Source organism: Oryzias latipes, chromosome 10 (genome assembly GCF_002234675.1).
Source record: "Oryzias latipes chromosome 10, ASM223467v1".
Lineage (NCBI taxonomy): Eukaryota > Metazoa > Chordata > Actinopteri > Beloniformes > Adrianichthyidae > Oryzias > Oryzias latipes.
The window spans coordinates 12509830-12534370 of NC_019868.2; the positions used below are offsets into that span (position 1 = coordinate 12509830).

The following is a 24541-nucleotide window of genomic DNA, read 5'->3' on the forward strand; positions in this document are numbered from 1 at the left end:
GCCTTCTAGCACACAGATGTCAGTATCTGGACAACGTAGTGTTGTTATCCCCCCATCTCTAGTGGGGTAAATTCCTAACTTCAATTTTATCATGACTTCTCGCCCTAAAAGATTGAAAGTTTGGTGCTAGAACCACAGGAATGCATGTTCTTTCTTTAGTATAAGGATTTTCGAAACAAACTGGTTTACTCAAGTGTTTAGTCTCAATCTGACCATCTGCAGATCTCATTTGTATCGTTTTATTTGATTTAGGAAAATCATGGTAAAGACTTCTTCTCACAGTTCTACAAGCCCCTGAATCACAAAGAAAAACAAATTGTTGTCCCTGAACATAAAGAGTTATTTCTGGCTTTTCCATAAGACAAACTTCAGTGAGATCTAAAAATTCATCACTAATTGGTTGAATTTCTAGTTCAGATTAATCTTTTATCTTTTCATTTTTTCTACCATCCAGTCAATCTGATTTTTTCCTTTCATGACAATCTCTAGCCCAATGATCTCTCTGTCCACAAATCCACATCCATCATCATCCTGCTCTGACCGTTTCCACGACCACGCCCTTGGCCACATCCATGATTTCTTTCTCTGTTCATATTCCGTCCAAAAAACACATCACTACTTTCCTCCTGCCAAAATGTATCAGCACTTCAATTCCTACATTTCTTTTTATTCACCATTACTTTTTCTGCATGTTGCATGCACTGTTGCAGTGCTCCTGTAGGCAGATCAATGTGATGCTTCCTTATCCAATCTGCAATCTCTGGTCTCATAGCTTGCAGTAAGGCTTGTTTCAGCTGCTGTCTATAGGCACCATCATCATTATCATCATCTTTGAGTCCACTATAAGCTTTAAAAACTTCTTCAAATCTGACTCTAAAATCAGACTCTAACTCTCCATCTTTTTGCTTTGTTTGACCAATTTTTCCACAATCAGGTCTCATTGGAAAGGCTTCTCTAATTCTTTTTCCTACAAGTGTAAGACTTTGGATCAACTCAGGACTGTTATGCGGAAGAGGTCTAGGAGGATTGTCATCATCCATAGGGTTTCAATTTCCCTTTACTTTTGCCCAGTCTGCTTTCATAGCAGTCATTCATGCTTGTTGACCTTCAATGTCATTTAGATGGTAAGCCCTATTTTTACCTTAGTGAAGGTAAAAATGTTAAAATCGTATCTTTTATTGATAATCTTGTCCTTCTTCATATTTTTGTGAAATATTATTGGTTGATAGAATCACAGTGGGAGGGATTCCCTTATGAGAATTTATGGCAACCAGCCAATAATAAGAGTTTCTTAAAAGTATGGCTGGTGGAGACTTTCAAAATAAAAGTGGAGGCAGATTAGGATGACTGTGTGATGTGAGGGCAAACTGTGCAGCAGCAAATGCTGGGTTGACACACTGTGGGACAATTGTGATCATGATTACAGAAAAACTATTATCTCAAAAAAAAATATGGTTTTTGGGTATATCTGAATATCATAATAATTATAGAACCTTCCAAAAATGAAACAATAATAGGAAGCTCAGCTTAAACAAACTTTCAGAATAAGAAGTGCATTTACGAACAACCTTACCTGACCAAAATGCAGCACAATCAACAGCAAACCCATTCAAACACAAGGTAATAAAAACAATAGCAAAGATAATAATAAGCAATTTATCACGGACTCGTGATTAAAGTAAAATACAAATAAAAACATCAATTAAAGGTCTTGATGTTAAAAATAAACATAAGAAAATGAAACTGAATTAAGAATATAAATAATAATAAATGAAATTCAATGAAAACACGTACACCCTTAGACAGAACTGACATTTCAGAGTGGATGATGCATTTTTACTCCTGTTTTATGTTATCAAACAAGCAGGAACATTTTGCACCACCTACAAAAGGTGTAGTAACCAGCTGCCAAGGTCAACATGGAGGGAGTGACAAGAATCTAATCTAACTTGAGGTAATAAAAAAACAAAAATAACCACACTGTGATTCCTTCAAGCTGGGCTACAGAACATTTCTAGAAGGATGCGTTCACTGTCTAGGATTCTACATGACAGTGTTAAGATTGATCCCAAATGTTTTCAAGAAATAACAAAAAAAACCTCTCAGGCTGAAAGTGGTAGCCACATTGTTTATTGTGGACACGACGGAGAAATCCTCGCTCATCTGGACAGGAAAGCTCCTGTTTGATATATGAGGCCATTTGAGAGTTTTGCCCCAGGTATCCAGATAAGGCTTCTTTCTGTGCTGGGATCTCAATAAACACCAGGTTGGAATTTGATCTGAAATTTAGTTTAGGACATGGTATTGCTTACAAACTACCATGTCTTAGATTTTAGATAACATCTACAGCTTGGAGAGGGGAGGAACTCAGATTTGGTGTCCAAATGGTTCTTTCTGATGCATGGCGGGTATAATCGGGTGTTTAAAAAACAGCAGGAACACAGTCAGACATAAAGGAAGATAGGTAAAGATGAATTAAAGAGGCAGTCAGGGGATCCAGTGGATGAATTTACATTTTTTTGGAAGCCTACTGTACAGGTCTTCACCATCTTGGCAGCATTTGCTATCAAGGCACTCAGGCCTTTCTAAAAATGGGCAAAAGTCTGACACAAACAGTCATGTCTGGTCATGATTCTGTCGAGTTTATAAAAAAAAATCACTTAGTCATGATTGGTGCCAGCTGAATGGCACAGGTGGCTGTATGCAGGACTGGCACATGGGACACCAGGATTTCTCTACCGGGGGTGCAATGAGCTTTATCCAGTATGGGTTTTTAGGCAACACTCTTCAGGCTTCTACCTAACTACGTAGCCACAAGTCAACCTGGGTTTGGGTCTCCCTGTGCCTGTCCCCAGTTCGGATAAAATACAGGGTTGTGTCTGTAAGGGCATCCGTTTAAAACATTTCTGCCAAACCAAATGTCCGGATAAATAGGAGCCAATGTGCCGAAAAGTGAACCATTTCTTCACGTGGGTATGCTCTAAGGCACAGAAGTTTACATGTAACTGTAAGTTACACAAACAATGTTATTTATTTTCCGAGAGCTGGCAGCTATGTGCTGACATAGAAGACCCATTTATGACCCATTTATGATGTCATGAATGAGTAGTACGATCTGAATTTGGAAACTCTTATTTTCTATATCTCTACTTGGAAGGATAAATGTCTGGGTAGGGAGAAGCTAGGGTTAGGGAAGCATATCTGATTCAGCCTTAAATTATTGTGAGCAAAACCTAACCAGATCATAACTGATACTATCTATATCTCATTAAAAAAATATTGCAATTTTTTTGATTTTTGATGGATTTCATCAGAGTTTAAAAAATAACTTGATTCCAGAAAATTTGAATTTCTGTCTATTCTTTTTTTAGTTAGCTTTACGGGTTAAGAAAGTAAAAAGGCCCCTTTTTTAAGAAGCCTTAATTTCTGTCAAACAAATTTTTCTGCAAAGTCTATTTCTGTCTCAAATCTTTGTTTGAGAAAAAAATGTCTTAGTAACTAGAGTTTTTTTTATTAAAATAAAAATTCTCGGTAAGACAATTTTTATTACCCCATTGGCCGGTTTTCTGGCTTATTTAAAGAAAAATTTACAAATTGTACAATTTTTTAATTTTTTGTTTTTGCAGTGCGCCATATATTTACAGCATGTATTTAGCTCAACTCCCCAATAACAGATGTTAAAAAAGAGTTTAAAAAATCTGTTGTAGTCTGAGAAAGTAATGGGAGGAAGATAAAAATGATTACAATCGTAAATTGGTGTCCAGCCCTTACTCAGACACACACAAACACAAACACACACACACAACAGGGTGAAATCACATCACTTTACCAAGGACATCAAAGCATTTTTAACGTCAAGTTTAATTCAATGCTTTTAGGTAGCCACTATATGAATATGTACAACATAAATTATGAGACAACTTAAAAACTACAATAATAAACGCACAAAGGTTAATCTGCCAGCAAACAAACCTGTCGTTTTAACCCCCCCCCCCCCCCCAAAAAAAAAACAAAACACAGTTTTTGTTAGTGTTTTTTGATGAGTCACTAGGTTTTATACAATCTCCTTAGAACAGGAGTCTAAACAACTCAATATATTCTGTAAGTAGCGAAGAACAGAATTTCTTATGATCATGTTGTTCTGTTCCACGCGGTTGGGTAAATTGTCCTTGCTCCTTTTGTCTCACTGATGTCCTCCAGTGTTATTTAATGTGTTCCCGATCCCACTAGAAGAATGTCTCTTTGCCTTTCTGCACATCTGAAGTTTCCAGAAAATCACAGATGTTACAACAAGAAGTAGGAGGAGACCAACTCCCCCACCTATGACCAAGGCAAGCAGTCCATGCCCTGAAGACCCAGAGTGGTCGTATCTCTTGCAGGAGAACTCTGAGGGCCTGCTGTGTCCAGCATTGTTCACGGCTTCCACGCACACCTTTGTGCCCACCTCCAGAGAGTCCACCAAACCTTTCCGCGAAGCTTTCCCAACTTCCAGAGCGGGAATGTCTGTCCCCTCAATTACAATTCTGTAAGAAATCACCTCAGAGGAGGGTGCACACCACTGTACCTCGATCTTTGCTCTGTTATCTCCATCAGTGACAGGACGAAGCCCATTAATGACAGGTGGATAAGGAGGTACGTCAGACCCACTCATCCCAGGACAAAGGCACCCAGAATTCGTTGCAAGTAGATCGCAGGGTTCCTGATCCTCCAAGCAGGGGTTGTACTTGCAGTATTCAGGCTTCCCAGCAAAAACTGGAGTCCTTACGGAGGATCGGACTTCAAGGTCAGGGCTGTGATCCTCATCAGAAGTATCCCCATAGTCATAGCTGAGGTCCAAGTCAGTCATGAATACAATTTGATGTCGAGTGGTGGGCGGGGAAGTGGATGCAGCAGAACTGAAAAAGCTGTCATGAATCACAGGCGGGGCAAAAACGAGAAGTGTCGCCAGGATCCTCTGCAGTGACGCCATCTCTGTGGGCAGACATCGAAAAACATTTTAAGGACTTCCAAAATTCTGCTCACAACACACTAAAAGACCGTCATGTCACCCATGCCATTTGTTTTTTACTAAGTCAGTGAGAACCACTTTTAAAGAAATGCAGAAATGCGTTAAATGTGTAAACTTAAGATAGAGGTTTGTTTTAGAAAAAGCGGCAAAAAAAGTTCAAAAACCCAAATTACAAAAAACACGATTTTTTATTTTTATCAACAAGGAATGTCCATGAAAACTGTGTCAAATGCAAAGGTTTACAAAGGTCTATTCATTGACAGTTGGTTTGATCTGTAATTTCTTTCAGTGATTAGTGTTATGCTGCTTTAAAACCAGTTTTGATCCAAACTTTTAAATGTGGCCTCCTAGAAATAAGTCCAAAATTCTTACCCCAATGGCAGATTTTCTTTAAATAAGCAAAAAATCTGCCAGAGGGGTAAGAATTATTATTTTAAGAAACAAATTATGGTCACTAAGAAATGTTTTCTCAAACAAACTTCAGAAAAACTCGCTTACGGTTGTTTTTCTTTTAAAACAGAAAACAAGAGATTTTTTTCTTGAAACACAGGTCTTTTTAATTTCTTAAGATTCAAATTTAGCAGCCTGAGTCTTTAAAATAAAGATCACTGGATAAAAGGCTTTTAAGAAGCCTCAGGCTTAGAACTAACTCTGCCAAATTAGTTCCCTTTACACCTTAAAAAAAGGAGAAAATAACAATGTAGCTTTGTTTTTGCCTTCTTCTGATGTTATTTTGGCCCCGTTTGGACCACATCATGGAGCAGTTGACGGCTGAGTTAACAGAAATGTTTACGCTCACGCATTTTTCTGCAGTCTTCCCGCTTGAAACCCATAAACACAGGGAAATAAATTGGTTGCTGGGAGTTTTGGGGCAACCTCCATCAACTCTTCCATTTAGAACAAAGCCAAAACTGAAAGTGGTTGTAAAAAGAAAGAGCTCTAATTGATGGTGAATAGAATCCTCTCCTCTAGATCGTACTAATATGGAAAATAAAAATGATGAAAGAAAGTTGTTACCTTCTCTGTGCTGGTGGGTTGAAATCTCCTTGTCCGTTGTTCACACTCTGGCTGCCCTCACTCTTTGCTCACAACAGCCCGACGTTCTCACTGTTTTAAGCCGGTTCTCAGACTCTCCTCCTCCTCCTCAACACCCCCTCATGCTCTCCCCTCAGAGCCTCTCCTTCTTCTTTCTCTCTCATGCTCTGTTTTTTTCTCCAACTCAGGCGGCCCCCCTCTCTCTTTATGTTTGGAAAATGTGTTAGAGAGAGAGGGGGTGGCTGCTTGGCCTGTTAATTTTTCAGAGCAGCAGCAGCAGGAGGCAGGTTTCTGCTTGTCGTGGGGTTTCTGTAACCTGAAGGTGCAGGCAGCTATCTGTTCCTGATTGTTCGGTTCAAAGCTGAACTTCCCGCATGCTCCACAGGTGCTCTTGCAGAGAAGAACAGAACACATAAGGTCACTTGAGTGTGTTTATGTGAGCCCATCAGGGTGGGGGGTGAGGAATGTGCGCCTGTGTATCTGCTAAAGAACCCCCCCTTCACCTCTCGTTTGTCCCCTCTGCCACAGAGAAATGGAGCCACAGACATTTTCTGTTTTTCTCCTTTTATGGGGTAAAGCTGGCTATAAATATGAGCTTTTATTCTGTTTCTGTTTTCTTTTCAAGTGGCACCATGGCACAGAGGGGAGGAAAAGTACCAATGAAGAAGTCTGAGCTTCAAAGAAGTTACCCAATAGCTTTTTACAGAAATCTTGGATGACGCCTCCATTTAGTCTGTTGACTGATGGAGGAAGTGATGAAATTAAGAGATGGAATATCTGTTTAGGTAGAGATGGATCATTTCTGAATCAGCTTTTTTTTATTTGGAAAAGTGTTTTGTCTTTTAACTGTATTGATCAAACAGAAATGCTAGTCTAAAGAAAGGAGGTTAAATGGCAAACTGTTGTACAAAAAATGTGCTTTTTTCTGTTGAAACAACCTAACTTTGTTTTTCTTTTTGTGGATTTTAGAAAAAAGCATTGGCTTATTTTTTGTAGAGGATGGTTTATTTTTAATACAGCTGCCCATAAAATGAAGATGATGATGGAAAAATAAAATACCCAATCTGGCACACTGCAGTCAGATATATGGATGCTGGGATGGAAAATTCTGTCTTTCCTGAAACCTTTAATGCTCTGGACTTTCGCCAACAGCAAAATTAAAGTTATTTTTTTAAAGGAGTGGTTTGAAAAGATCAAGTGACAATTTTGTTTTTAGATTGAACAAAGTACCAAAGGTGCTGAAATTAAAGAGGTCTGAACACACTAGTGTGTAGAACTGAAACCATTTGGCAAAGATTGGATTGATTACCTGAACTGAAAAACAAGACAATTATAAATATCTAGGTTTAGCTTCTCATTGACCCTTGGTATTTACAAATTATGTATATAAGTATATATATATAAGTATAAATATAAGTAACTGTCTTGACAGTTTTCCTCTGACATCGAAAGCCAACATAAATATAAAATAGTCATAAGTTTAATTGTTATCCCAATATAGCCATTCATATCATATTTGATACATGTGTTTCTGAGACTTCTATATCATTATCACGATCCAAACCTTCCTGAAAAAAACCCCTGTCATTAACTTGGTCTGTGTTTTCTGTCCTGTAGTTCATCACCATTCATCTAGGGGCAGTAGAGGGTCTTTCCCCAGTCATTTAAAAATGGCTGCTTCTCTGAAATCTCTGAAATTCTTTTGGCGGGAAACGTTTTGCTGATTTTGAAAACTTTATGGTGAGAATACTCATCTGTTGTTATTCATTTTTTATATGACTACTTGGTGTATTGAAAGAATACAACATTTGTTTGATAATTATTTTTTATGAAACAGTTAGACCATGTTAAAAACGTGTTGATCAAATTTTAAACAGTGGGTAAAGATGGTGCTTTTCTTTATATTTTTGCATCTTTCTTTTCTTTCCTTTTATTTATTTTTTATTTTTCTTCTCTTGAACAGACATGAGAGAGTAAGAAACAGAATTTCGATTCATTGTATGTGATGCACATGTTAAGAATCGACAATAAAGTTGACTTTGACTATGACTAACTAGCCCGCGCAACACTACGATTGATGCGATGGCCGATTGCTGTAAAGCATAAACTGGGAATTATAAGCTTACTGTCGCTGGTTTGTGCCTGATATCCCAGAAGATACCAAAAACAGCTGTGCTCCTTACACTACTACAATAACCTTGTTCATTCAATCCACTTAAGGAAGTTGCAACATTCCCAAAGAGGCCGAAACTGCCGTTTGCTTAGATAGCAAAAGTACATGTCAAAGCATTGTCAGTTTGTTTAATATGACTGAAATAGTAGTAGTCCAGAGCACCATTTTCTGTAAACAGTTTGTCTAAATGCTTCAGGGGCTTTGAAGAGACTTGTTCTGTGTCTGCTCTGCCGCTTTTTCAACTTTAAGCTTCTGAATGTTTTGACTATGGGAGACAGTCATCTCCTCTATATCACGCGCTCTCTTTACTGCTGATAAGTTTCAACAGTTGGTTCATAACATGCTGGTATGGGTTACTGGGATGCATCACATGCCTAAATGATTCATATGCTGTCTTATTTTTGACAGATCCCAAAATCTGTTCTTTTACATCTCTTTTTGCGGACAAAACTACACAGAAGGATTTGGAAGGATATTATACTGTAATCTGTCATTCAAGATGATTCATCCTTACAGTATAAGCCATCACGCATAGAGATTTGGAAAATGTGACACATTTTTGCAACATCAAAGACCAAAAATACTCCTTTTTTGTTCAAAGGATAAGAAAAGGGAAATGTCTAAATGTGTAGGAGGAGAGTGTGGAAATCTACTGTACTATTTACAGTATATATTTTACTGTTCATTTTGACTATAAGCAACGTGACGCTGAGTATTTTGAGGCTCAAATGCAAGATACAAAAGTCATTGATGTGTTTTATACTTTTAACACTCAAGAAACACTGGAGGCTTCTTATTCTTGTAGGAATGTATGATGTCACCTTTTCAGGTGAAACCAAGTGTGTGCAGGACGCAGATACACATCAGAACTGGGTCTCTGTCTGCTGTTATGTCTTCACCGGTTGCCCAGTGTGTCCTACCGTAAAGATAAATCAGGAATTTTGCTGATTTTAAGTGGCAAAATTTAACACGAAGCCCTGGCGACCTGTCCAGGATGTTCCTTGCCTTCGCCCAGGAGGGGCCAGGATAGGCTCCAGCAGCCCCGTGACCCAGAAAGGGACAAACCGGGTTTAGAGGATGCATGAATGAATACATTTAACACAAAAGGCGTTGTTGCCAACAGCACACGTCTTGATTTTTAATTTTTTTTTTACAATATTGTTTCAAATTCCTCTGGGAAATAAAAGGATTCATGGAGCTTGAGTCATGGTCCTCAAGATAATGAGCTGTTTGCCACTGCAGATTCCTCTCCCCACAACATCTCAGTCTATGCAAGTCTGTTAAGAAACCATGCTTCCTTTAAACTTGTGTGAAAGATCAGAGCTAAATGACTTTGCTTTCCTTTATTTAAAGCCTCATCAGAACTCTAGCTGAAAGGAAACAAAAAATGCTTGAAAAATATTAGAATTTTATTTTAGATTTTAGTTTAAATTGTTAAGTGCAGAGACAGATGGAAAGTTTAGACTTTTATTCTGGCAGTCCTGGGCTGAAACGACCATGTTGTTTTCGCAATTCTCCTTTTTTACTTTGAGTAAGAAAATTTCTCCTTAGAGGAAAATTTTGCCCCATTATTACCTACTTGAAAACTCACCAAAGATAGTACCCAGTGAATATACATTTTTGTCCTTGATAAAAATTATGACATCACAGTGAGACAAGTTGTCAATAAAAAGAAGGGGTTCAAAATATCTTATGGCAGACCGCTGGTTCCAAATGCAGCAGGTTTATTAGCTCTGGTAAAAGTCTACAAAGCAAAATCAGGGTCAGGCAGGGGTCGATAACAGTTATAAGTTCATCAAAGGAGAGACAAGATGTTCAAAATACAGGCAGGGTCAGGGCAGACGGCAGGCAAACAGATCAGACACAGGCTCAGGAAACAGAAGATCGGATCCAACTACCACACTTGGTAATGAAGGCAGAATGGTGCAAACCATACTTCGCACTGAGTGAGGCTCAGTGCCGAACTTAAAGAGACTGAGGCTGATTTAACAAATGAGAGTCAGGTGTGAGGCATCCAGGAAATGCACGCTGGGGTTGCTTGGAGATGAAGTGCATTCAGTACTCTGGAGACTGCTCCCATTGGTGACCAGAGGGGGAAACTGAGCAGTTGGGGAGATCCAAAGGAAGATTTGAAATAATTGTGGGATGGCCAAAGGACTTATGGATTGGTGGCTGTTATGTGGACGAATTGCGAAATGCTACGATTTTCAGTGGGAAAAAAAAATCTTTTGATTGAGTGATAGTCACAAAATTTCACTACCAACGTTTTGTTGACATTTGACCTTGATGTTGCTATGGAGAGAAAACAACCAACCGCTGCCATATTTAAAAGTGTTTTTTTTTTATCAATATGTAACGTAAAGCTCTGACCAGGGTGGCAGAAGCAAGATTAAAGGAAGTGGAGTGCAGTGGGTCAGCTAGTGAGGGCAGGTCAAAGGGACGCCATGCTCAGGAATCATTTGGTGGTTCAGTCTGGATCTGGAAGTCCCACAGGATCTTTGCACTCTCATTCTCTACCACCCTCTGAGGTGTTTCCTATTTTGACCTTGGGGTTTCCAGTTCATATTCTGCACACATATTTCTGTATATTATTCCAGCCACTTGATTGTGGCGCTCCATGTATGCTTTCCCTGCCAGCATCTTACATCCTGCAGTTATGTGCTGGATTGTTTCAGGGGCCTCTTTGCACAGCCTAAACCTTGGGTCTTGTCTGGTGTGGTAGATCTGAGCCTCTATGGCTCTGGTGCTCAGGGCTTGTTCCTGAGCTGCCAGGATGAGTGCTTCAGTTCTGTCCTGTAGGCCAGCCCTTTCTAGCCATTGGTAGGACTTCTTGATTCAGTTATGGTCCGGTGGTACATCCCATGCAGGGGTTTGTCCTCCCATGAGGATCTGTCCTCCAGCACTGTATCCTCTGTTCTCCATGCCTGAGACATTCACTGAGCACATTGTCAGTTGGGGCCTTGAGCTTGATGTATTCATGCATCTTGGATGTTTCATCCTGGATAGTAAAACAGATCTGTGTGAAGTGAAAAAGAAAAAAGTATGGTGAGAATTCCAACTTTGACATCTTGTTTTCATGTAGGGAGAAGTACAAGTTTTTGTTTTGATAATAAAGCCATTTTTATAGTAGCAGAAAAGTCTTTTTTTCTCTAGTGTATTAGATTCAGCAGCCTTTCTTAACTGGGAAGAACAGAATACTTGTTTGTATTTACAGTACAGAACATTCATACCACATTGATGTAGGCCATGTGAATGCTTGTGCACTTCATGCTCTTCGACACATGTGTCAAACTCGAGGTCATTTTATGTGGCCCGCGAGAGCATAAAAGTTTTTCATTTCTTGAAATAAAAAATAAAAATTGGTGTGTATTTATTCATATCTAGGGGGAATTGGACTTGAAATAACGGATTGGGCAACTATACATTAGAACTTAAACACTGTCCCTATAACCTAACCTGACAGAATCAAATGTAAAGGGATTTATGGTACAGTAACAAGCAAACATGTGTTTTCTATGCAACTGTAATTATCACTTTAAAAAGTTATAATAAATAAATAAATGACTTATTTAACATTAGGGATTAGTTAAGTTTGTTTTTCATTACATTTAGTTACATGTATAAGTTATATCTGGCCCTTTGAGGACAACCACTATGCTGATGTGGCCCTCTGTGAAAATGAGTTTGACACCCCTGCTCTACGACTTGAGGCTCAGTTTCTTTTTTCAGCCCTGCTTTGTTCCAGTAGTTATGGTAACGGTAGCTACCCAGTAGTGAATGTAAAAGTATCTCCAAATAAGCTGAAACTGTCAAAGCTTTAGAACATTTGCTATACTACATTTTTACTGTAGTTATACCAAATGCTTTGGTAGTAAAACAACAAGAAATGTCATGTTTGACATGTACATTTAAAGTGTAAAGATAGTAAGAAAACTAGTAAACTGTATTTAAAACATATCTTTAAGTCAAAAACAGCTAAGAAACCTAGATGGAGACGTGTGACAGCTCTAGAAGTCTGGTGTTCACTGTAAGTCATACTTTCAACCAAAAGTTTCAAAAACTAATGAAAATGAATTTAAAGCCAATAAAATGGTGATTTCTATTACAGTAATCACTAAATGTAACAAAACTAGACAGAGCCAGGAGATACAGGAGAAGAGCTTGTTAAACCAGGAAGTCCCCTGATCCGCCTGCCTAAAGAGCTAAAACAAAATCCCTTCAGTTTCACATTTTAGCTGACTGGATCCTAGACGTGTGGGCTCATTCTGCGCCTGCCCACACCTCTCTGAGGGTTTCAACTATTTCAGTTCAGACAGGAAGCACTAATAAAGCCCAGATACCCATCACCTTTGACCTCTAATTCATTCAAAAGGAATCCTAGCGTGGTCATTGACTCAGCGAGGCTGACATCATTTCTACATTTAACTTGAACACTAAGTGGGGTTTGAACAGCTTCCAAAAGAGTCCAAATGAAAACAGACACAATGATGCAAAAACCATATTGTGACCGTATTACTGTCAAGACTGCAATTCGTGTCAAACGCACTTGGATTTTCTTGTGTGTATTACTTTAGCTTATTTATTAACTATTGCCACATTACTTACACTTACTGTATGATGCTGTAAATTTGAGATTAGACATACCTGGTTAACGCTTCTGATTCATTTCTTATTCAATTCTCACAACTGAGAATTGAATAATTCACTTTTTTTGCCCTCAGATATTTTTTTTCTGAACTTCAACTGTGTTCTGTGCAATTAAACAAGATTAGATTATATTTTTTTTAAATGATAATTAAAAAAATATGAAACTAAAGAAAAAACTATATAAAGTAGAAGATTAACTTAAGCCTTCTTAAAACTGCCTAATATGTCTTAATTCTATTATTTTTCTTAACACTTAATTTATCAAGTCAGTCATTCATTTTACTCTTCTGTTTCAATTAATTAAAATTAAAATTGAGAAAAATACATAGACTTTCAAATAAAAATACTTTTTTGGGAAAACAAACAAACAAACAAAAAAAAACAACGAGTTATTTCTTAATTTCTATAAATAGTAAATAATTTATAGTGAGGCCTGTTTACTGTTATTCAACAGAGTTAGTTTTAAGGCATGGTTGCAGCGTCCCCTAGCGCCACCCACTTGTTATTGCGACTTCCAAACACGTGACCAAAATCTTTCTTATTTATAGTTCTATTTCTATATATTTCTAAAAAACACTCAATAGACGGTAAAAATTTTTGGAGAAACCTTATTGTCCTGCTATTTTAAATGATCACATTTTTTAATTGCCTTACCGTTTAAGTTAAAACTTTTTTATTGAGTGAACAATTACTTTTATTGTTTTTTATACACTATAAAACCACTAAACATGTCTAGTATGAAGTCAAAGCGTCTAAAAACGTATTTTTGTTTGCCAGAGGAAGTAGCTGCATGTCGGTCGGCAGCTCGGGTTTTTCCGTAAACAAACACGAAGTGCGACTCCTCCACGATTGTACAGTAACTGTACTGGCGCTCCGCCATTGGTTCCAGCCTTCCATCCGCCGGGAAAAGGAGGCGGGGGCGAGCGGCTCAATGACTGTCGAGGCTGTGTTGACAGTTCAGAGGCAGCACAGCGGCGGGATTTGCGCGGGCCTACCGCACCGCAACCCCGCATGAAGCTGCTAGAAGGCACACCCGGAGCTCAACATGATCTCCGAGTTTGACGCCGACCCCGAGATGGTTTGGAGCGGGCTGCGAGACACGAAGCGGCATCGAGGCGGGTTGGACGTACCGAACTGCTGGCAGCCAGCGCAAGTGGATACATGCGCGAAGTGAGCCTGTTGTTTTGACACCTAAAAATTGGAAAGAATAGATTCGTGGAAGTCCCGAGCTCGGACCAGAATGGTGACACCCATAGGTTGAGGGGAAATTCGCCAAAGTGCTGCTTCGAGGCTCGCGCGCCTGAGAAAGACTGTCCGTCCTGCGCGTTTGACAGATAGCCAATCAAATCTGTTATTCAAATCGCTGCTCTTGTTTCACTGACCTGGCCTATAATCCATGCATGTGCTCCAAAATCCCAGAGTTCTCTATGCTCCAGACCCAACAGTATGGGAACCAACGGCTTAGGCAGCCAAGAGCAGGAGTCAAAGGAGGAGAACCGGACGGAGCAGCCGGACCTCCACATGGAGTTTAGAGATGCTGCTCCGGAGCCGGAGAGCAGCCGGGACGCTCCGCCGGCGGCCGGCGACTGCAAGACGCCCGCCTCACCGGCTCCCGACGCCGTGGCGCACGGCCACGGAGCCGGCTTCGTGCCCCCGGAGGGAGGCTGGGGATGGCTCGTGGTGTTTGCCGCGACCTGGTGCAACGGCTCGATCTTCGGGATCCAGAACTCCTTCGGCATCCTTCACACCATGCTTGTGAAGGAGCACACGGACCCAGACGACCCCACGTCTCAGTTCAAAGTGGGTGAGTGCCGAAGTCCCAACAGGTGGGGGTGGGAGATGCACATCAGCATCAAAGTAACGTCTTCTCTTCATAATTAAGCAGATCCATTCCATGGTTTAAAAAAACTTTATTGAAAATACATACATTTACAGAACATATAAAAAAGTCCAGATTTATGTATAAAATAAATACATTTAAAGCAGTTATAAACAAGTCCAGACTGTTTTAAACTTTATTGAAAATATATAGAGAAGTGCATCCAAAACAAAGCAAGGACTATAAACGTTTTACACAAAATAATTATAGCATATGAATAAGAACTGATAGGTTAACAAATGATAACAGAGGATAATAAGTAAAAATAAACAATAATTAGGAGAAATCTTTTTTTTCTTTGCATTTATGTATATGAAATTTTGTTTGAAGAAGTAATACATTAAGGTTTTAAGGTTTTACTGCCGTTTGCACATACAGTACATCGGAATTTCTCTTTGGCATATCTCAGGTCAGGGTGAAAATAGAAAAAGACAAAAAAGAGAATAAAATTAGATAACAGAAGTACAAAGCATAAGATATAAATATAAATAAATATGAATATTGCAGCGTCCCGACCTTTCAGAAGAATGATCACACTTCTGTGGAGTTTCATTGTTTATTGCACTTAGTGTCTCAGCTGGATGGCATGTCGTGTTGCATGATTCAGGTTAGTCCAGTCTTCCAGTCATTAACAGTATTTTCAAAGTTTATTTGATCAAAATGAAAATAGTTATGTTTGAAGTAAATGAAACTACTTGGTTTTAATTTACTATTCATTAATCCTTCCAACAGAACTAAAACAATCCAGTAACAGAAAAGGTGAAGTACAGATTCATTGCAAAAGCTACAGTTATTATCAAAATTTGAAAATCTGGCTGTGCACATATTTGCTGAATAAATATTAGGTAAGAGTTGTTTATGTCCGTTTTGGGCTCAATTTATTAATGCAAAATGTTTTCAGGTGATAAACATGCTTTATCCCAATTTTTATTATTAAAGAGATTGATCCATAAAATGAAACCTGGAGGTGTGATGTAAACCTGACTTTGGGTCATCACTTTACCTCTGACATCATCCCATCAGTGGAAGGAAAGACTTATTGATTTGATCGAATTTCAGTGACAACACTGTACTTATCTAATCATTATCACCACCATTACAGTACACCTATACCTGCTCACTTTTATCACTTTTGATGAAGTTTGTAATTTGAGATCATTAGGATAAACATAGAAAATGAGGTCCAGAAATCTTTACAGCTTTTCTTTAAGAAAATGTAAGCATTTATTCATTTTATTTTTCCTTTTTAAGGGGATGTTTTTTTTTCACAACACCAAAACACATCGATATGCTGATTTTAGGATTAATCTGGGAAATCTTTTTTTCTTTTCTTTTCTCTTTGGAATGAACAGATTTGATCACTTTTGGCGTAATTAATTTTTTTTGTTGTTGCATGCATTTCTCATGGCAAGCATGCTAAAAACAACTAATCATGCTGGGAGTAGTTCTGTTGTAAAGATTTTTTTAATTTTATTTTTTTATTTATTTTCCTCACACTTTGTTTGTGTTTCAAAGGGAAGATGGGAGAAAGAGTAAAATAGAATTCAAACTTACCTTGACAGATTGCAGCAGTCCAGTTAGTGTAATGTCTGAAAGAAAAAGTCAACAACTTTTAAAATCTCTTTAATGTTGAATTAAAGCACAGAGTTAATAAGCTTGAATGTTCAGCTGCATGTAAACGCAGGAATGAAAATGTCACGTTTAGCATCTTTTCCCAACAGCATCCTTTAGGCTGCAAGTGATTGCAAACTGAAGAGGGCCAAAACAGCAAAAACAAAAAAATAATAAAAAAGGCCCAAAGAAAAAAACCTTATTTGCCTTTTTTAATTGTAAAGCTTCATACACACCGGAAAAGAAATGCGCTATGTGTGTCTTTTTTCCTTTTCTACTGTTTACCTGCGCATGTCCGCCACCTGTAGTTGGAGGAGGTACCAAATTTCAAAACCGTGCAACTGTCAGGCACAAAACGGAAAGGGTTCAATTCATCGCTAGTGTCCTTCAAGGGTGGATATGGATCAACATCATGTGACGAGAGCGGCGGTCTTGGTTTATCTTTATTTCAAAAGCAAGAAGACGTTGTCAGACTTGATGCAGTGTCTGGGTGCAGCTGATTAACCAAATCCATGGTAAATGGCGGATGGCGTATACTTATATAGCGCTTTTCTACCCTCTTTCGAAGGCCCAAAGCGCTTTACAGGCACATTCACCCATGCACACACACATTCACACACTGATGGCGGCTCAGCTGCTGAACACTGGCACCAACCTCCCACCAGAGGCAAGGTGAGGACACTTGGACAAGGCGGGAATCAAACCTGCAATCTTACGATCATGGGTCGACCACCCTACCACTGCACGACGGCCGAACCTCCACCTGGTTTAACTGGCAATGCACATTCAAAGACCACACGTTTTGTACACACAACCTGAAAGCAATTGTAAAATCTTGCGTAGCTACACGTGAATGTGAACGTTTTGAATGCAGATTTTCAAAAGTGGAATCTTTGACATTTTGGATTCATTGTGTGAGTGAAACCAGAAGAACTGACCGGGTACGTACAACAACAGATGCCCCTAAACAAATGCACTTCATTGACCAATCATGATTAGCAAGAATGACCAGAGGTCTTGTTGCTTTTTCCGTCCGTATAAATGTTAAAACAATAAGAGGAAAGACGTCAGAAGCGAATGTTGATCAATCTGGATAGAGGTATAAAATCGTTTCCAAGTAGTTTAGGGGCCAATATTGTTCTCTGAGAAACCTTAAAACTTTACAATGCTAGAAAGTTGACCAAAAAAATTTAAAACAAGGGAAATGTAGAAAAAGAGACAATCCTTTTTTTTAATGATTTACATAACACATGAAGGAGCACAATAATTCTGGGTACAGATGTTATGGCATTGGCCCTTGCAGCCAAACTGTTGCATCATACAGCAGTACAGTAAGCAGAGCTGAAGCGCTCTGGGTTAAAGAAAAATAAATCAGTGTTGCAATATGCCTAAAGTCCAAATCCCAACCTAGACAAAACTTAAGTCAACGTGTTTTGTTTAAACGCAAACCTGAATGTGGACAGAAGTGCAGGGCACGGTGGTCTTGTGTGCAGGACTGATTCTGAAGTAGAAAACAACACAGTCAGCTGCTGCTTGCTTAGAGGAAGGAAAGGCTAAAGAAAGTCGGGCACAAACCAACCAACCATGCTATACATTGTTGGTGAATTTCCATACCAGTGATAGAGACAGGTGTGTCATTTTGAGTTTTGTGATCCCATGAAGAGCACAGCTCTCAAAGGCATTTTGCAATAGTCCATTGAGGAACATCATGTTGAGGTTTTAAATGCTGCCCCCAAGTGGAACCAACTCCAAAAAATATAAGTTGTAGTCACAACTGCTCTGACGGGTGGATATGGGCTATCTGGGGGGGAAAAATGGGCAAACCTGTATGGGTCATGCATGCGGTCCACATGAAATATTAAGGTCATAGACCACTCAGTGAACTTGTATTGAGAAAAGAGGTTTTTTTTTTTCATGGGTATGCTGCGAGCGATAGGTTGTTGTGATCTCTTATGCAACACACATGGGTAAGTAAGAGTGAATTAGGGGAGACGCCTGCATGACGTACAGATTTTCCCCCAAAATCCCATGAAATTTAAACTTTTGAAGTGTATTTTTTCTGTGTGCTGCATTTGCGTGGGGTCAGTCAGAAACCAGCACTGGCATCTTTACTAATGACTACTAAAGCGTGTAAGGGCAGCAGATGACAACATCCCCCGTGTGTCATACTTGTGTGCAACTTACATTAGCCTCACGGATACTTCATGATGCCCCATGGTACGTTCCATTTTCAACAACGTCCCTGGAGGTGGCTGTATGAGTCTCAAGGGAACTGCAAGAAACACCTGCTCCCCTTAAGAGGCGGCTGCTCTTCTCTACGACCCTCTTTGGGCCCAGCAGCACCTGAACGGGTCATGTGACTAAGGTTATAGGTTGTGTTACCAAATTTGGGAAAAGCACCAGTGCAAGGAGCAATGCAGAGACAACCATCCTGCTGATATCTAGCTCTAGGCCTGCACAATGAATCGCAAATTTATCGTTATCGCAATATCAAGCTGTGCAATAAACAAATCACAAAGGCGGCGAAAATTGCAATAAATGGTTACCTTAAATGTGCTAAAACAATCTCTTGGCAGCTTGAATCAGTAAATTCATTCTGCGGTTACCATGGTTACTTTTTAAAGTTAAAAGCAACTTAAAAAATATTTAGGTTTTTCAAAACAAATAGCGGAGGGGGGGGTCCAAGGGCAGGGATGTCCAGTTTAGCTTAGTCTGTTGTTCAATTTAGTATTTTCCAATTGAATTCTATGTATTAATGATCCTTTCAATTTTATGTTTAACCTTTTCAATTACCGATACGAAGCCCATCGATACGACTGTTGTTGTGAATTTGGGCTATATAAATAAAATTTAATTGAATTGAAGTGTTTAACGAATCAATCAAATCCCTTTATGCATTTGACCAATCAGACGGAGCCCTTTTATGTTAGACGTTCGCCTGCTATGTAGACGAGGGTTAACTGTTATTTAAACTAAGAAGTTGCATTGAAATAGAATTGATGTTTTTGTTCGTTTTGCTATTTGTTCATGTATCGCAAGATATATCGTTATCGCAATATTGATCACTGATATTGCGATTTTTCTTCGTGCAGCCCTATAAATTAGCTCCGTAAGTCGGGACATTTTTATGAAAAGAGATCGCTGCCTTCAAAATAAAGTCAACACCTGTTGGACATGTTAATAACGCTTGTAGGATCTCCAATAGAAAAAAGTGTTGAAATGACTTAATGCTGTTTTCAGGAAACAACATTTCAGCAGATTGAGTGAAGCTGGTCTGGAATTTGGGTTGTTAGGAGCTTACATATATTCAGCCCTCCAAACTAGATCTGCACAGCTACTGGCTGGACAGGTTCATTGGAATTCCTCTGTAATATCTCAGATTTGTATGGCGCTCAACAGTCATCACAAGCAGGCAGAATGAAGCTGTTTTTGAGTGAGATTGCTGCACGTTGCAGCCTTGGCTGCTGGGAATGACTCAGAGAAAGAGTGGCAATTTGACCAGTTGATTGTGATTTTGTTGTTTTCTTGTTCTTTTTTCAATCTTAGTCGTCTTTCTTTTCATTCCCGATGTGAAGGAGTTCTGTGGGTGCAGCGCTCCAGTGAATCAGGCTGAAACCTGGGTGGTTGTTTTTCTTAAACTGTTGCAGAGCTCCACAATCACAAAAAAAAAACCCCAAAAAAATAATAAGGTCAGCATGTAGGAGGAGATTGAAATGCTCCCCTGGAACAACTTCTCCCTATAATTCAAAGGCAACAGACAGTAATGAAAGAGAAAAAGAAGAACCAGGCTTTCTCCTTTCCAGGTTTTGTTTTGGATCATCTTTATTTTATTAAGTAAAAGAGTAAAAGAGAAAAGTCGCTTTGCTTTTATGTTTCATTCAATCAAAAGCCTGGAAATGACCATTTTTTAATTGTAAAAATTAAATGCGTTTGTTAAGCGATTTGACATGTGCTTTCTGTTCCCTTTCTCTCCTTTTTTTTCTCGACTTTGATCTCATCTGAGCTCTTGCTCTCAGTTGTACTTACATGTGAGAGGATTAGGTTAATAGGCTGAGGCCTGACCTTTTTCCTTCAAGATTAAGAGGAAAACATTTGTTAAAAAAAGCAGGTAGCCATCGTTTTGAATTCAGTATCTAGGTTGGAAAATAATCCATGCAGAGCACCAACATGTACGAACTGATGTGGAGATACAGGGAGAAAAAAGAAGAACTATTAAAGATTATAAAGTCATTTTTAGAGATATTTAGTTTTTGATCACTTGTGTTTTTGGGATTACAGGGTGGGATTAATTCATTTTTTTTGAGACCACACCAAAAAAGAAAAAAGCAATGGGTGCAGAGGTAGGAAAGAAACTAACAATTGAATGATTATGGGGGGGGGGGCAGCAGCACATAGGCGTGCCAGGGAGAAATGTTCAAAATGCAGCTGAGTGTGATGACTGCCGCAGTCTGCAGAGCAGAAAATGTGTGAAAGGAGCAGAACAAAGGATGAGAAATGATGTTTTATTGATTTAAGAGATGATTGTGTAGCGTTTCACGTCCCTTAACATTCTTAAGGTTTCCGCCTTCTAGTTATTTATAAAAGACAAAGTTATTGGAACATTTTGTCCCTGCGTGATCTTGAATGAAAATTAAAATAAACAAGAAAAATCAAAAGAATAATAAGTAATCTTTGATGTTTTTTCTTTGTGCAGCATCTTAGGATAACTCAGGAAAAGGGAATCAGTCCTCCCTAATTCAACTGACATGGAAGGTGATGCACAGAGGGAAGGTTCAAGCTGGATGTGTACATTAGAACGGTGCTCCACAAACCAGTCGGTACTTGGCAGCAGAAAAAGAAAGAAAGCACGTCCTAAATTTTTTCAGTTTTATTTTGAATATAATTCTCAAGGATGTTTTATTTTGAAAAACTATTAGTTTCGTTTCCCCCACAGCCGACTCATACTTGATACTGTACATGTTAAGTCGCTCCGTCACGTGTCGGAAATACATCCACTATTTTCTCAAAGCGGCTGCACGGACTGCTAAATTGAAACCCCCAAGCTGACAAGGGTAAAACAAAACATACTTTATTTAAAAAGTTGCTTTTTGCAAAAAAAGAAGAAACAGAAGAAAAGCCTTTGCCTTTATAGAAAATATATCAGCTTTTAAAAGACATAAACCAGGAGTCTTTACACAAAATATGGTTTTATTACGACTGTTGTTCACATAATAATAACCATAATAATAATGCATAAAATTAAGCAACCAGCTGTCTTATGTCACGAGGATGTTGCTAACAAGGTTATGATTTTATTTAGAAATATCAGATTAAATGACTGTTTTTTTGTGTTTATCTGTCACACCTTAGATCAGAATTTGGATCAGCCTGAAGTTGGCGTCCAGTTTTTTAGCTCCCACTTTGACAGTTATGGGTCAGTGGAAAATTTATTTCACATTTGAATGGTTCCTTCAGGAAATCTAGTGTACACATGAAGTTTGAAGCAGCTGCAGATATTTTACCGAGGATTAAGATAAACTTTAACTTCAAAAGTTAAGGCAAACTGGAAGCAGGAATCAAAATCAGACGCCCACTTCAGCCCTCATACAGGCCGGTCCATGGAAATATTGGCTGACATTAAACAGGTCCATGGCAGTGAAAGCTTGAGGACCACTGCATTAGATTAAGAATAAGCTGATTTTAGTCAGTTTTTATAAAAAGACATGCTCACTTCCACTGACCTAGTCTCATCAAATGGAAAATCACGCAGCAAAAGGAAAACTATATAATCACATACAACTGTGTGCTGCACTATTTCACAGTGTTTTAAACAACATCATTTGGGAATTTTCCTTTTCGATTACAGTCAATGTGGTTCAAATAAAAACGCAGACTGGGATCTGCTGTAATATTGCTCAACTTTGTGTTCCAAATATCACAACCGTCTGTGGCCTTGCTCTGTTTTTTTTTTTTTTTTTAACTTGGCTGTTGTCAGCAGGAAGGCAAAAAGTGACCTCACGAGTCCCCATGAAAAGATTCAGCATGTTTCGTAAGGAGCTCGCACTTTTTCCCACTGACTTATCGACATGTTATTCATTGATAAAGCCGCCTCCTCAGCCTGATGCTGGAACAGACCAGCAGGTCGACATAGATTGGCGTTCAGCCACGACCCACCAACACATGCATCTGTCAGAACTTGACGTGTTTTAATCACATTCGTAAGGAGGGCTCACTTTAATTGCAGGATGTTCAGGCCACACACTTAGATGGAAGGGATATTGTTGTGCTGCCCTAGATTCCTCCAGGATCACCAGGGCAGTCGAAGCCTGAAGCTGGCAGGTTAGGGTGCACTCTGGCATTTTTGGCAATAAGAAGGGCAGAGAAACAGGTTCAGTTAAGAACAGGGTCTTTGCATGTTGCATGGAAAAAATGGTTAAGGAAATGCACACATTGTTTTTGATTGTTATCCATATTATTAACCAGAAGGAATTGTGCTGTTCTGCTCTTTGTCATATCGTCATTGCAACATTGATCACTTATATCACACATGGCAAGTTTTGCTCATATTGTGCAGGACTAGTCTGAACTAAGATACTCATTTCCTTACAATTTCAGCCTTAAACAGTCCTGTTGGGTGTCATCCTTTGCGGTCAATTGAAACGGGGACAATCGGTGCATCTCCGACTGTGCAAGTCTGAGAATTGGTCTGAACAATTGCATTCACACCAAACTCCAGACTTCTAGGATTTTAGGATGTTTACTGTTTTAAAATGCATCAGGGTAAGTACCTAATAATAACTGTCTGGCATGGCGGAGGTGGGGTAAGAATTTGGTTATGTTTTGCATCCAAAAGACCAAAATCTCCACCATTTGATCTGAATAGAGTGCTGAACTTCAGCTCTAATCTGTTTACTCAGTTTGTTGGACAGAACAAGTTAAGAAAAAAATGAATATAGTGCTAAAAGATTTGAGAAGAGAACAAAAGCCGCTTTAAGCACAGATTACATCAATATGTTCTGTTGAACTAAAGCTATGGTTGTACAGCCTTTAATTAAGCCATAGTTAAATATCAAATTTATTCCTTATTATGGTGATAGGTTTATTATTAAAGACAAAATATACTATTTTAGTGTGTTTATTCGATGTCTGCAGCAAAGATTTTGTTTGTGGCGACAAAAATAGCTTTTGCGTCAGCAACGTGTCTTCCTGCTAACCACCTGCAAAAGGATATTTCATTTAATTGGTCTTTGCGGGAAAGACTTCCATATAAAAACTCCTGCTCCTCTGCCTCCTGGCTTCCGCTAACAGTGTAAAACAATGTATGGCTATTGTTTCATTTGCAGCGAGAATGCCACGCGGTGCCAAACACACTCCTGTGCATTGTTTTGTTCGGGGAAAACTTCAGCAGCTGTGCTTCAGCCCCAAACAAGGTCCTGCTTTTTGCTCTCTGTACTGCTCGGAGCTCAATCTAAAACAATAAATATAGGGGTTTTTAACGGCTGGTATTGTTCTGGACGCTTTGCAGTGTCAGCTGAGTAAAGGTCTTTTGTCACCACTCAAAGAAAGGAAAACAAAGTCAATGATCTGTGCAAGAACAAAGTCTTTTTAGTACTGATAGAGGCTTCGTTAGAAGCCACAAAGTATATTTTAGGTAATTCTCTTAAAGGTGAGACGCACTTTATGATCCAAAACAGACACTTGTGGGATAAACCTGCTTGCATCATTTTGACCTTTTAACTGCCCGCTCAACCAATTAGTAGATCACTTTTAGAAAACAAATTATTAAAAACATTGATGTGGTGTAAAACTCCCCCAAGGCAATAAGAAGCAGAAACATCTTTTTAAATTGATTTTGTCTTGGTTGGGTAGTTAAAAAGCTTAAGCATTGAATTAATGAGGCTTTGCATTCTCTGCATTGGTGGTATGGGCTCCTTTAATACTTTATTAGGTAAATATTAGGAAAACATTAACATTACTCTATAACAAATGTTACTTTTTGGCTGACTAAAAGGCTGATCACTCTAAAAATCTGACAGAACCTTTTCCTTTCATCCAGTGTCTAAAAAAACGTGAAATTTTCATAAAATGTATGAATTTGATTTGGAAGGAGCTTATCTTGACTTTTAACTAAGAAATGGTTAAACAAAAGTGATAGCTCCTTTCGTAAAAATCCTTCTAAAACACAAATTGCTGAGGAGTGCACTCAAAA

The 24541-nt window shown here is 38.8% G+C and overlaps 2 protein-coding genes across 2 annotated transcripts in view; one reads left to right on the forward strand and one right to left on the reverse strand.

Annotated features, from left to right (window-relative positions):
* Positions 1-3623: 3623 nt before the first annotated feature.
* LOC101160917 (leucine-rich repeat neuronal protein 4) lies at positions 3624-6180 on the reverse strand. Its single transcript, XM_004073173.4, has 2 exons — positions 6026-6180; positions 3624-4971 (listed from the first exon to the last, which is right to left on the reverse strand). Exon 2 carries the CDS (start codon positions 4967-4969, stop codon positions 4184-4186), a length of 786 nt encoding a protein of 261 aa, XP_004073221.1. The 5' UTR covers positions 4970-4971; positions 6026-6180; the 3' UTR covers positions 3624-4183.
* Positions 6181-13703: 7523 nt separating this feature from the next.
* Positions 13704-24541, forward strand: part of LOC101174678 (monocarboxylate transporter 8) — a 29029-nt gene continuing 18191 nt past the window's right edge. The window contains exon 1 of the mRNA XM_023959091.1: positions 13704-14667. Coding sequence (XP_023814859.1) covers positions 14310-14667 — 358 coding nt within the window. The 5' untranslated portion in view covers positions 13704-14309. The remainder of the gene's footprint in view (positions 14668-24541) is intronic.